Raw genomic sequence first — 14,313 nt, 5'->3', positions numbered from 1 at the left:
CCCTCAGCCATGTTAGAGGTACTCAATATCACTTCTTAAAATGAGTTGAGATGATTTTCTTTACATAGGTTGGCATTACTAAGGTGTTTGCTGAAGTCCTACCTTCCCACAAAGTTGCTAAGGTGAAGCAGCTTCAAGAGGAGGGGAAACGAGTAGCGATGGTAGGAGATGGAATCAATGATTCTCCAGCTCTGGCAATGGCAAATGTTGGAATTGCCATCGGCACAGGCACAGATGTAGCCATTGAAGCAGCTGATGTGGTTTTGATAAGGGTAAGTCCTGGAGCTCCAGTGGCACAGTCACTTAGCAGGACACAGTCACTTAACAGGGCACAGTCACTTAGCAGGCAGTGCTCATATGATAAGGTTAAGCACTGCGGTCTGATATGAGGAGTGAGAGACTACCTGGTCTGGTCAGTGGTAGTGTTGTAAAGCACACTAAGCAGTTCTCCTGCCCCAAGTTCCATATTCCTAGCCATGAAGACTGAGAGAATTTGGAGTGGCAGTATGGAATTCTCACGAATTGCTTACAGACTTTCTTAGTCCCAGTAATGCAAATAAAAATGACAAGCTTCTATGTGAAATAAGATTTAAGAGTATATTTATAATATAACTATCTTCAATAAATATTTACTGAGTTTATTTTAATACTTAATCCTTGTACCAGGAGACAGCCCTGAAAGTATTTTCAGAACCCTCAGAAAAAATTCTGAAAAACATCTTCAACCCTGACTCAAAAATTTAGCAATTTCTGAGATTTGTGGATAATTCATACAGTAGCCTGATGTACATATAATTCTCATCCTACACAGGATTAAATACACAAGTTCCTAGTAAAAGTAGCGTCTCTAACACCAAAAACATTTCTCTCTTCAGAATGATCTTCTGGATGTAGTGGCAAGTATCCACTTGTCAAGAAAGACAGTCAAGAGGATTCGAATCAATTTTGTCTTTGCTCTAATTTATAATCTGGTTGGAATTCCCATAGCTGCTGGTATGACTCTTAACTGTTATTTTTCATTGTTGTTGAAGTCATTAGACATCTATCATATTGGAATAATTACTCTTACTATTTTTAATTTTGAGCTTAGTTTTTGTATATAGCCTCCTCACATGGTGAGAGTTAATATTAGAACCAATAATTTTCAGCATAGTCCATTACAGCCTAACATTTTGATGTTTCTCTTATTTTTCACTCCAACTTTATAATTTGAAAAATGTCACAGCTAAGTAAATATTGAAGAAAATGGTAACAATGAAAATCTGTGCCTGCATTCACCTGTACAAACCCACACATAAGCACACATACATGCAGAGTATTAAAAATTAAAAATGAATCTTTTTTTAGATGTAGCCCTGACTGGCTTGGAACTTGCTATATACACCACGATGGCCTCATGGTTACAAAGATCTGCTTGCCTCTGCCTCCTGAGTGCTGGGATTAAAGGTGTGTGCCCCCATGCCCAATAAAATAAATCTTAAATCTGGAGCTGTGGCGATGTCTCAATGATTAAGGTGAGGTTTCTGCTCCTGCAGAGGACCCTGGTTCACTTCCTAGCACCCAAATGGCCTTTTCCAACCATCTGTAACTCCAGTTCCAGGAGAAGTGCCATCATTTTGTCTGTATGGGCAGTGAACAACATGGGTGTACCTACATACATTTAGGCACTCATACAGATAAAATAAAAAAAAAATAAATCCTAAAAATGAGGAAAATCTGTATACCTGTCATGCAAACTCACCAATTGCTATTTTGTTAAATTGTTTTGTATCTTTCTCCATCTATATATGTATATGGGTTTTTTACTTATTCATTTACTTTTTGCTGAAATTTTTACTTATAATTTCACTACCCAAATAGAACTACTGTTAGCATTTTAAATTTCTTTCCAATCTTTTTTACTCTGCATCACTTTAAGCCTTGTTACATACTTGTGGTTATAGAATTTCTGCTCTTAATACTCTGTTAGAGTCAGCAAATGTTCTTCTAGAATGAGAGACCAAGTGACAGAGTGATTATAGGACTATGAACAATAAGCAGTAACTTAGAATTATTTAATATGCATCTGAGATGCCTAAATTTAATGGTTTTTAAAAATTCATTTTTATTTTATGTGCATGAGTGTTCTCCCTGCATGTAAGTGCTTGTGTTGTAAAATGCCCTCAGAGACCAGAAGAGGGCGTCAGATCCCTTGAAACTGGCTGTTAGCCACTGTGTGGGTGCCGGGAACCCTACTCAGTTCTGCAAGAGCAGCCAGTGCTCTTAACCACTGAGCCACCTCTCCAGCCTGGAATCTCCTAAATTTAGATACTTGATGGAGTTAATAATGACAAGAGAAGTAGTTACCACTTTCTCCTTATTCTCTCTGGTTTGAAATGTGAACTAGCTACAACACTATTTAGTACAAGGACACACAAATGCCCAGGGACAAAACAAAAGGACAATCCACGACCAATACTGTTAAATCATGGAGCAAGAGAGTTTTAAAGAGACTATACAGTAGCCAGGTGTGGTGGTGCATGCCTTTAATCCCAGCACTCGGGAGGCAGAGGCAGGTGGATCTCTGTGAGTTCAAGGCTAGCCTGGTCTACATAGTGAGTTCCAGGACCGCTGGGGCTATAGGGAGACCCTGTCTCAAAAAAAAAAAAAAACTATACAAAGTATATGATTACTGTAGGAAAAGTAGAAAGATCCAGGTAAACTCATAAAGTTAAAAGTATAAATCTATATTTTATATTCATCATATGAGCAACTATTAAAATGTCAAAACCAAGTGTGGCCAGGCAGGCTTGGTAGCTCGCACCTGTAATCCCAGAACTTGGGCGACAAAGACAGGAGGACAGCAGCAAGTTGAAGGTCAGCTTAGTCTACATAGCTGGTTCTAGGTGTCAGGGCTACATAGCAAGACCCTGTCTCAAAAACCTTAAAGAAAGAAATAAATGATTAGATAAGTTAAAAAAATTTAATTTCTTAAAGAGTTGGTCCAGATGTGGTGGCACATGCCTAATTTAATCCAAACACTCAGGAGACAGAGGTAGGCGGATCTCTGAGTTTGAGGCCAGCAAAGACCATAGTGAGATCTTGTCTCCACAAAAAGTGGGCAAAAAAAAAACCAAAAAGGAAAGGCACGTGTATATGAATTTGTAGAGCCTGCCCCCCCAGCCACTTCAGAGAATGAGGGATGTCCACCTACAGTTGATGATGTAATCATACTGTTATGACACAGCACCCTTAGGAGACACTGTAGAGAAATTCTCAAACATAGGGACAGGAGATTATTAAAAAAAAAACACCAATGTTCACAGCAATGCTCTCCTAAGGAAAGATTGGCAGTCTTCTTGTTTGCTTTCAATTGCTGTAACAAAACATTCTGACCAACACCAACTTGGGGAGGACAGGGTTGATTTGACTTACATCTTCCAGGTCACAGTTCGTCATTGAGGGAGCCCAAGGTAGGAACTCAGGGCAGGAACCTGGAGGCAGGAGCTAGAGCACAGGCCATGGAGGAATGCTGCTTATTGGCTTGCTCCTCTGGCCCCTGCTCAGCCTGCTTTCTTATACAACATTGGCCCACCTGCCCAGGGGTGGCACCACCCGCAGTGGGCTGGGCCCTCCCACATCACTCAGTAATTAAGAAAATGCCCCACAGACATGACCACAGGCCAGTTCAATGGAGGCAATTCCTCAACTGAGACTCCCTCTACCCAGGTGTGTCAAGTTGACAACTAAAGCTATCCAGCATAAGCAACAACACAACCTCCTCAAGCAAAAGGATAGAAATATCAAGAAAATGATTTGTATATACCTTAGAAGTGCATTGATAATTCATTTAGTGCTGCCTACTCTAACTAATCCAAACTTGTTTTCAGGAGCTTTTCTGCCCATTGGTTTGGTTTTGCAACCCTGGATGGGGTCTGCAGCAATGGCTGCTTCATCTGTTTCTGTAGTACTTTCTTCTCTTTTCCTTAAACTGTAAGTATGATGGCTTGTTCATGTCAGAATTTCATATACTTTTTAACATGTGGTCTGTCTTTATAGGTTTGCTTCTTGTATTAATGAACAATAAACCCAAATAATTTTGTGTGTGTGTGTGTGTGTATGTTCATGTGTTTCTGTGCATGTGTGTGTGCCTGAGTGCACATGTGTGTAGTGGCCAGAGGTTGACGTTAGGTGTCCTCCTCTTATTTTTTCCACATTATTTTTTGAGACAAACTCTCTGACCAAACCTAGAGTTCACCAATTTGGCTAGACTGACTGGCCAAGCAAGCCCTCAGAATTCTCCGGTCTCTGCCTCCCCAGTGCTAGGATCTTAGGTGCATGCCACTGTGCCCAGCACTTACATGAGTGCTGGGGATCTTAACTCAGTTCCTCATGCTTGGCACAGCAAGTACTTTATCCACTGAGCCATCTTCCCAGTCACCCAAATAATTCTTAAGAATTATTAGGTAGTAATTAATAAATATAAGCAAACTGTGTATGGTGATGCACACTTGTAATCCCCAGCACTAAGAGATAGAAGTCAGAGAATAAAGAGTTTGAGTCCAGCCTGCGTTACATAGTAAAGACTCTGTCTCATGTCAGGTGTGGTGGAGCATGCCTTTAATCCCAGCACTTGGGAGGCAGAGGCAGGCAGATCTCTGAGTTTGAGGCCAGCCTGGTCTACATAGTAAGTTCCAGGCCAGCTGGGGCTACAAGGAGACCCTGTCTCAAAAAGACCAAAAAAAGGTATAGAAAAACAAACGAAAAGGCTAAGTAATTAATCATTTCATGCAGTCTAAGCATATAGCAAGCAAGTCATCCACTGGCTCTGAGAAAAAGGACTTCTGATTATGTGACACCACACAATTCATTTTGAGTGACTTCCCTGGTAGTAACCTCTCTTTTACATTTTATACTGAGAAAACATCCTTTCATTTGTGCATGTAACACATTTCACATTTGGTTATTTTAAACTAGTGTTCTTTTGCATGTATCCAGTTATAGGAAACCAAGTTATGAGAATTACGAATTGCGTGTCCGGAGCCAGATAGGACAGAAGAGTCCTTCAGAAATCAGTGTTCATGTTGGAATAGATGACACCTCCAGGAATTCTCCAAGACTGGGTTTGCTGAACCAGATTGTCAATTACAGCAGAGCCTCCATAAACTCACTACTGTCTGATAAACGCTCCCTCAACAGTGTTGTTACTAGTGAACCTGACAAGCACTCGCTTCTGGTAGGGGACTTTAGGGAAGATGACGATACCAATCTGTAAAAGGCCTCAGGGGATGTGCACTGACACAACACTCATGAAGTCGTGGAAGGAATTTGTCAGCCTCATGCTCTTACGAGTGAGATTCAATTTGAGTTTTATTTGTTGATAGTAAAAATATCTTTCTTGGTGCAAAAGCTCTGAACCTGGCTTTATTCAAAATGAGTCTCCAGCAGTTTTTGTTTTCGCTGGTAATAAATTAGGGTGGAACAGTAAGTTTAGAACAAGCTCTACAATTAAAGGTTGCTGACTTGCTGCTAATATGACAGATTGCTTTTATTTGACCAAAAAAAAATGCCCAAAGACAGGATGATTAAAAATATGAAGATTTGAGAGCATGACCTTGAGGTATTCTTGAGCCTATATCCTTGCCCTACTGGGGAGCAATGGTTTTCAAAGCACTGTACAAAGCATCTAGTTTAGAAGGAAAACAGTTGAAACTGTTTAAAAATAGATGTGCCTTATTTATTGTAGGCTTTCTCTCACCTCGTTCTGCCTGCATCTTTGTCCTTTTATTCCCAAGATGCTCCAGGAAAGTTTTTGTCAGCTTCCTTCAAGTGAGCCAGGTTTAGGTGGTTTTTCATTGATTAAAATAACTGACAACAATCACTTGGAGTGAGGCAGAAGGATTGCAAGTTCAAAGCCAGCCTGGGCTATATATGCCAGGACCCTGTCTCAGAACATTTGAACTGACAACTTATTCCTTTTATTTTATTTTGTAGCTCAGAAGACCTTAAGGGTCTACAGAGTTCTCTACTCTCCTGTCTGTCCACTGTTGTTAAAAATTCCCAGGTTCTTCTTCCAACCTCTCTAACTCTGCTAGCTTTCAGTTCTTTCCTGCTGAGTTCAGCTCTAATTAGTAGAGTCTGTCCAGCAGTCTCAGTCCAGAACTTAGCATTTGACCTCTTTCACTGAAAATATTTGCAAAGATTAACACTATTATTTTTCACATATAATGGCCAAATAAAAGTAACTGGACTCATTAAATTCATCTTTTGGGATAGCATATAATCACTTGGCTGGCATATATAATTTAATAAGATACTAATTACCTCTTGTGTTTTAGATAATTTGTCACAATTACTTTAAAATAATGCTATTACACAAACTTGCTTTTACCAAAATTTATAGAAAATTGTAATAGAGAAATTCAGATTTCACCATTTATAATACCTTGTAGTCAAATACAGTTTTCTATTGTTTAAAACATTTGTGCTTATAAGTAAACTCCAAATATTTTGTTGCCACTCCATACTTTAAACCAGTAGCACAAAGCCTAACGTATGTGATGTCTGCTCAGAAAATGATTTTTTCTGTTCTTCAGGTCAATTTTTACAGAGCAGGGTCTAATATCAGATGGGGAAGGCTTTCTTCTGTTCTGCCCCTTTTCTCTTTTCTTCTTTCATCCATACCCAAAAATGTTTACATTAGTCAGTGCTATCTTTTCAGATTTGGAAGAGGCCTAACTTGTCTATGTTAGCTATCTTAGAGAGAGAGGTGAAACTTTTGATGAAGGTGCTATTAATCTAGAAAGGCAAACCTGTTTTAATAAAGTATGATTGAGTTTGTACGTTTAAGCTGTATTTTAGACTAATCCCTACACCATCTTCCATGCTTACAGTTTGAGTTTTAATTTTTTAAATTCCACTGGCCCATCTTAATATGCTTCATTTACTTCCAGAAGAAATCCCTAGTACTAGAGTTGTATAATAGATTTTTCTCACTCTGGATCCAAATTGAGAACAGAAGCTTGGCCACACCAACTCCCCACCAGTTACTTCTGCTACACTTGTGCTGTTGAATCCTCCTTTGCATCTACATCCTGTCATAGGACAGTGAGGATAGCATTTCAATTCTCACTACAAGAAAAAAAAGTGTTAGAAAGAAGCTGTATTCATAGGAGAGTGAGGTAAGTCATACACGGGATCACATACATTGCTTTTAGCTAGTCAGTAGCTTTAAGGAACTAGTTGTTGCCAAGGACAAGTTTTGTAAGTGCTTATTCATATACATAGGTACACACACAGATCAACCATACAGAAAGAAAATGGATGTCTGTTTGCATCTGGCTATTCTGAGGTCCTTTCTTTGTCACTCTTCTGTACTCAGCAGCCATTCCCTCAGACAGAAGGCACCATGAACACTTTGCTTTCTAGTGCTGGTGCAGACTCAGCTAGGAGCAACTTTAACTTAAATATCCAAAGATGCCTTTTGAATTTAAAGATTAAAACACAACTATTTAGTATTGTAGTCTAAAAAAGTATGGTTGAGAGGTGTGAAATAGAAATATTTTTCCTGGTTTAGTATCAACATTTTAGGTAAAATTGATGCCTTATGAACAAATAATTTTATATTATGCTTTAATTTTTAAAAATTATTCTTTATTCAGATACACAAAATGCTTGAAATAGCACTGTAGACAAGATATTTCCAAAAATGTAAGACTGCATATCTCTTCTGTACACAGCTTAAAATCAAAAATGTATAGCAGAGGATTTTTCCATTACTTGTGGATTCTGCTTTAAAATTATTTTTCTTAATATTTATTTTACTCTATTTTGTTACTTTCTTTGGATGAGGCATCTGGTTACGGGTTATTTTTTTAAAAATAAAGACATTTCTGCTATCACTCCCTTTGGGTTATTTTGTTTGTTTTCTATATTTAAAATATTTCTTTACCAAATAAAAATCTAGATTCATGCCAAATTATTACCAGTTTTTACACTAAATTTAAGTCCTTCAATAAGGTATAAGTAATCAGATAAAACACAAAACATTAATTCTTATTTTTCAATCAAAGGCGCTTCTTGAATGGCATCAATAATACATGTCTTTTGTAGCTACAACCAGGTGTCTCAGCCTTGTGTTTTTAAAGAAATATTTAGCTAAACATTGTAAAACATTTATTAGTTTCCAAAAACAGGAGTGGACAATGTGTGCAATATTTATCTGCTGTAGCCTAGTGTTTTTTTCATATGTATGTAATTGATCATATTTCTGCCGAGGATGTGCCTTCAACTTTATAATTATAGTGTTGTAAAAAAACAAAGCAAAAACAAAAACAAAAACAAAAAAACGTTGTCAAGTGTCACTTGTGTTAAATCATCCAACACCCCAGCAGTTCCAAACCACTCTTGTTGTGTTATTTGGGGGCTCTTGGGTGTTCTTTGTTCAACTCTTAATCCATTTTGTGGCAGGATTAGAGGTAGCAACACACATTTAATGTGGGGAGACAAAATCTATTTTCCAGGCCGGGCATGGTGGCACACACCTTTAGTCCCAGCACTTGGGAGGCAGGCAGATCTCTGTGAGTTCGAGACCAGCCTGGTCTACATAGTGAGTTCCAGGCCAGCTGGGGCTGCAGAGAGACGCTGTCTCAGAAAGACCAAAAATAAAATCTATTTTCCTTCAGATGTCGCTCACCTTGCTGTTTCATTTAGGGAGCATGAAACAAAGGAGTACGAGTATTCTCCTTTCCTTTGCAGTGCCTAAGACATTCTTGATACTGGTGTCTACCCCCAGTGAGCTTTTCTTGACTTGGTGGGAAGATCCTGTCTGTTGCATAAACATTTTCTGGAGAGATGAGAGTAGACATCTACTCACCCCAGATAGGGCACCAACAGCAGCCAACTGCTACTGTTTCAAATTACAACTCTTGTAGCCAGGCATGTAGCTAATTCCTCACACCTGTTATTACACCACTCAGGATGCAGAGGCAGGAGGATTGCCAGGAGTTTGAGGATAGATTGGGTTTACATACTAAGTGTCAGGCCAGCCTGGGCTATCAAGTGTGTCTCTGTCTGAAAGAAGAAATTGTAATCATACATTCCAGGAGACCCTAAGTCTGCAAAGTATGTCAAGGGCTAAAATCAGTATTAGTAAGCTGTGCTCCCTGGATAGCCTCTGGGGAGACTCATTCCTTCAACTTTTTTTTTTGTTTGTTTTTGTTTTTGTTTAATAGAAGAGTTTATTTGAACTTATTGTTCCAGGTTCCAGAGGGATTAGAGTCCATCGTGGTGATAAGGAGGTGGCCACAGGGGAAAGCAGAGCATTCACATCACCAAGTAGAGGCAGGATCCTGGAGCTCTCAGGCAGTCCCCTGAGTTCTCAGCCCCTATGCCAGGGGGCGGCTGGAACAGGCACTCTCCCTTCAAGACTTTTTGCCTCCAAAGACTCCCTGTGATCCTGGTCATGCCTCCTTCATTGTGTTATTGCCCTTCTTGTTTTCTTTGTGACATTTTATACTAACTTTTACCCTGACCCCTCATAATGACCAGTGTGATTGCTTTAGGTCTACTCAGATAATCTGGGGTAATTTCTCCAGGCCCATATCTTTAATTTAAACATATCTGCAAATTCCCTTTTGCATGGTAGGAACCAACATTAAGGTTCTAGGGATTAGGGCATGGGAATCTTTGGAGACCATTATTTGGCCTACCATGGCAACTATGGTCAAGTCAGTTCCATCAAGTGCAAAATGAGAATAACACTGTCTATGTTATAGAATTTTGAGACTTAGGAATGGAAGTGATATTCCTTTTTTATGAAGCAGAGTTGGGGCTTATTAAGGATATTTTAAAATAGATTTTAAGCAAGAAGGTTAAGAGAAGGGCAGTCCCAGATAGGCTTGGTGGCACACACCTTTGATCCCAGCACTGGGGAGGCAGACAGGTGGATCTCTGTGAGTGTGATTGCTAGTCCAGCCTGGTCTACATAACAAGTTCCAGGCCAGCCAAGGCTGCACAGTGAGACTGTCAAAAAGAGGGGGGGGGCGGGAGAGAGAGAGAGAGAGAGAGAGAGAGAGAGAGAGAGAGAGAGACCAAAAGGAAATAACAGACCCTAGGACTTCTTTAAAGAATCATTAGAAGTGATATTCCAAAAACACAGTGGTCAGTGGTTACTGCTGTTGCTTCCTTGTCCTGAGCATAAGGAAAGAAAAACTAGCTAGGCCACTTGCTGTATAGGTCCATTGTTAGTCTGGAGTTAAGTTGTTAATTTTGTATGTTGCAGAGAACTCTTACCTTTAAGAAGCCTCTCTGTGGGGTTGGAGAGAAGGCTTAGTGGTAAAGAGCACATACTGCTTTTGGAGGACCTAACTTTGATTCCAAGCACCCATGTCAGGTGGCTCACAACCCCCTGTAACTCCAGCTTCATGGGGACCCAACGCCTCCGGCTTCCTTGAGCACTTGTACATCCCCCCACACAGAACCACACATAACGCACATAATTAGATAGTAAAAACAGCCAGGCATGGTGGCTTATGTCTCTAATCCCAGCACTCGGGAGGCAGAGGCAGGCGGATTTCTGAGTTCAAGGCCATCCTGGTCTACATAGTGAGTTCCAGAACAGCTGGGGCTACAGGGAGACCCTGTCTCAAAAAGACTGAAAAAAAAATAGTAAAAATAAATCCTTAAAAAATGAAGCATCCAGCCGGGCGTGGTGGTGCACGCCTTTAATCCCAGCACTTGGAGGGCAGAGGCAGGCAGATCTCTGAGTTCAAGGCCAGCCTGGTCTACATAGTTCCAGGACAGCTGGGGCTACAGGGAGACCCTGTCTCAAAAAGACCAAAAAAAAAAAAAAAAAATGAAGCATCCTTGTAGTATGATTTGAGTGCTCCAAAATAACAGCCCCCTTGCCCCAAATACCCCCCCCCAGCACCTTGGGATGAGTTGAAAATACCTGTAAATCTGTCAAGGACTCACATTTGTTAGTTATTTCTCTTTCTCCTATAAGCTCTGGGTAGAATTTAATCATTCCCCCTTGGGTGCTTCAATTTAGCACTATGAGCTTGCCCATTTCCTTCATTGTTTTTACTCTTGACGTGTATGCCAGTTCACTAACACTCCCACATTGAGTGAGTACATTTTTATATTTAAGATCATAGCTCTTGGGCCTGGGGTGGTGTCACATGCTTTTAATCCCAACATTCGAGAGGCAGAGGCAGGCAGATCTCTGGGGATTGAGGCCAGCCTCATCTACATAGTGAGTTTCAGGCCAGCTGGGCCTATAGGGAGACACTGTCTCAAACAAACAACAACAAAAGATCATAGCTCTTGGCCAAAGGGTTTTTTTTTGTCTTTTTTTGTTTCTTTGGTCTTTTAGAGACAGGGTCTCCCTGTAACAGCTGACCTGGAACTTGCTTTGTAGACCAGGCTGGCCTTGCTCTCACAGCGATCTGCCTGCCTCTGTCTCCTGAGTGCTGGGACTAAAGGCATGGGCCACCACACCCAGTGCAAGGAGTTTGTTTTAAATAGTCAAAATTAATCAGCTGTCTCTGTTCAAATAAATAAGTTTGTTCTTGGAAAGTTGAACCACTGGTAGCAATTATTTCTGAACTGTAATAAATAAAAGACAGTACAGGTTTATAGAAAGAGCCTTATTGGGGGAGATAACATCCCAGCCACAAGCAACCATGATAAAGCACTGAAGTGTTTCAGTTCTCCGAACATTAGGAGAGTTTCAACATCATACCATAGACAGCATGCTAGGTTCCTGAAGGTCGAGAAAGCCTTCAATTCCAGAGGAGAAAGGGGAGTTTCTTGCTTTTAGAGGCTTTCGGGATGGGATAAAGGGTTTCATAAACACGTGACCTAGACTTGGTACTAAAAGTCAGGAAGGCGCTGATAAAGCCTAGCTAGAACTCAAGGCTGTCTTGGATCTAAGCAGTAGAGAAAGTTGGTAAGCCTTGTTTGCAGGTACAAACTGAACAGAAAACTCAGCTCTCTGAGAGCTTTAAGGTCACAGCATACCTGCTTACCAACTCTGGAGAGAGCTGCAAGGAAGTGTGGCCTGATTTCTGGGAGAAAGAAATGCAACTAGAGGATGTGTGATCTAACATCAACTGATCACACTTTAGCATCATATCTCTCTAGAGCTGGAGTTACAGGTTTGAGCCACCTGACATGGATGCTGGGAATCAAACTCGGGTCCTCTGCAAGAATATTACGTGTTCTTAAGCCCGGAGTCGTCTCTCTAGCCTCCTACTTTCTGAAATGGTTTGATGAATGGAGACCATCTTCTTTTTCCAACAGGGTTCTTATCCCATCCTGCTCCAAGAATGGAATTGGACAGATAGCAAAGAGTAGCAATGGGAGATATTTTGTCAATTTGATATTAATAACCTTTAAATTGGTATAACAAAATGGACCGCCACTCGGATTTAAACGAACCAAGCTGGAACTCTCAGTAGCTGTGGTCACCGTTAGCCATTGGCTGTTACGGCTCGGAGGAATGTTGCAGCTCAAAATTCTAGGAGGGGCAGGGATGCCAATCAAGAGTTGGCCCTTGCAGAGCAAGTCTGCTGCTCTGAGAAGCATTATAGCTCTCAGACTGTGGGAGAAGCTGTGAGTGGCCTCCACCTTTGGAGGCTGGAAACTGCCACAGAATCCTGGGTCAGAGGCTGAGGCACCAATGAGTTACCAGGCCTGCAGTCACTGGCGGAGTTCTGGGGACTAGCTTGAGTGAGCTTCCTGCCTGGAGCAGAAGCCTCAGGGTGGGAGGCCCAGTGCCCGGCCCTGAAGTCTTAGCATTTTTTCCCTCAAAAGAAGTCAAAGTGTGTTCTGAAGCCCCTAGACTTCCAAATTTATTGAGAATCAGCTGTGCTGAATCGCTACCACATCCAGCCAATCAGAGAAAAGCTGTCAAAAATAGAGGGGGTGGAGGTAGAGGATGGCTCTTCCCCCTGTCTCTTTGAGGAGTGCTATATGCTGGGAACCCAGCCCTTAACACACATGCCTTTGGAGAACATTTTTGATCCAAACTATAGCAATTGCTATGGGAAAAAATGAAGAGAAGGGTACAGGGAATACTGGGGAGGGGCTCACTGAAAACCTGGCATTTGAGAAAATACTTGAATTATGTGGGGGAGTTTGGTACCAACAGACATAAGAGAATGGTATTACAGGTGGAGGACACCATACGGAACACATTTATAAAACCCTACCTCTGTCATAGCCCCACACAAATGAATTTGTTACTGTATACTAAATATGGATCATTATATTTACAAAGTGTACCATTCACCACTCATCAAAGAAGCTTCTTTTTGCAACAGATGGAGACTATTACAGAGATCCACAACTGCTCAGACAGAGAATAAGTGTCTGTGTGATGCTCAGCCCAAAGTGACATCTATCTACACTGGAACCTTTGCACCTAAGGCTCATGGAACATGGCAGAACAGGGGGTAGAGAGAATATTAATGCATCCCTCAACTCTTACCAGTGATGTTTCCTCATGTGACAGAGGGCAATGCACACAGAAGGCCACAACTGGCCAAAGTGTAGAGAATAAGAGACTGCAGAGTGTATGTCCCTGGGTAGGATTCCTTTATTAAACGTCACCCACCCAGGACTCAGAGACCATTGCAGAAGAAAGGGTGGAAAGATTTTTAAGAGCCAGGGGTTGTGGATGACCATAAGGAAACAGTTTCCCAGGCTTCTGGGAACTTGCTCATATGGACTTACAGTAGTGGTGACAGCATACACAAGACCCACACAAGCTCAATCAGACAGAAACCCAGAATAGAACTGGGGAAATGGGCAGGAGGCTCCATCCTTAGCTGAGAAACTATTGGCAGCTGATTACTGATTGGTGAGGGAGAGTTGATATTCTTTAAGAGAGTGATGCTAGATAGGCTGAAAAGGCTACAGCAGATGAACTCACACGAAGGGACATCTGGGTACACAAACTTGACTTGATAGGCCTTGGCATGTATGACAGAATGCATGAAATCTGGTGGGGGGAGTTCAGGGGAGTGTAGATAGGGGAGGGGTCTGGATACGATTAAGATGTGTTAGGGTTCCAATAGCAGCCCCCTCCCCCTCCCCAACAGGGACCTACAAACTCTGCTGAGAAGCAGCCTGCCTTTCCTCTGACCTCCAAAGATAAGCAGAGTTCCTCTCAAGAGGAAAAAGAAAACACTTCCACACCCTAATCCTACCTGCTTCCCCCTCCCTGATTCCACACCCTAAAGCCCCCATATGTAAAGTCCCAGCTCACAACCCGTGGACATCTTTTCCTGGACATCTTTCCTTCCCTGACATCCTTCCCTACCTTCCCTT

The 14,313-nt window shown here is 41.3% G+C and overlaps 1 protein-coding gene across 1 annotated transcript in view; it reads left to right on the top strand.

Moving 5' to 3' along the window:
- The window catches only part of Atp7a (ATPase copper transporting alpha), a 153,652-nt gene extending 145,352 nt beyond the window's left edge, over positions 1 to 8,300 (top strand). The window contains exons 20-23 of the mRNA XM_008837662.3: positions 69 to 272; positions 876 to 993; positions 3,870 to 3,972; positions 4,978 to 8,300. Coding sequence (XP_008835884.1) covers positions 69 to 272; positions 876 to 993; positions 3,870 to 3,972; positions 4,978 to 5,254 — 702 coding nt within the window. The 3' untranslated portion in view covers positions 5,255 to 8,300. The remainder of the gene's footprint in view (positions 1 to 68; positions 273 to 875; positions 994 to 3,869; positions 3,973 to 4,977) is intronic.
- Positions 8,301 to 14,313: the final 6,013 nt, after the last annotated feature.

Source organism: Nannospalax galili, unplaced genomic scaffold (genome assembly GCF_000622305.1).
Source record: "Nannospalax galili isolate Female #2095 unplaced genomic scaffold, S.galili_v1.0 scaffold238, whole genome shotgun sequence".
NCBI lineage: Eukaryota > Metazoa > Chordata > Mammalia > Rodentia > Spalacidae > Nannospalax > Nannospalax galili.
The sequence above is the reverse complement of the archived record's forward strand: the minus strand, read 5'-3'. Positions and strand labels throughout refer to the sequence as shown.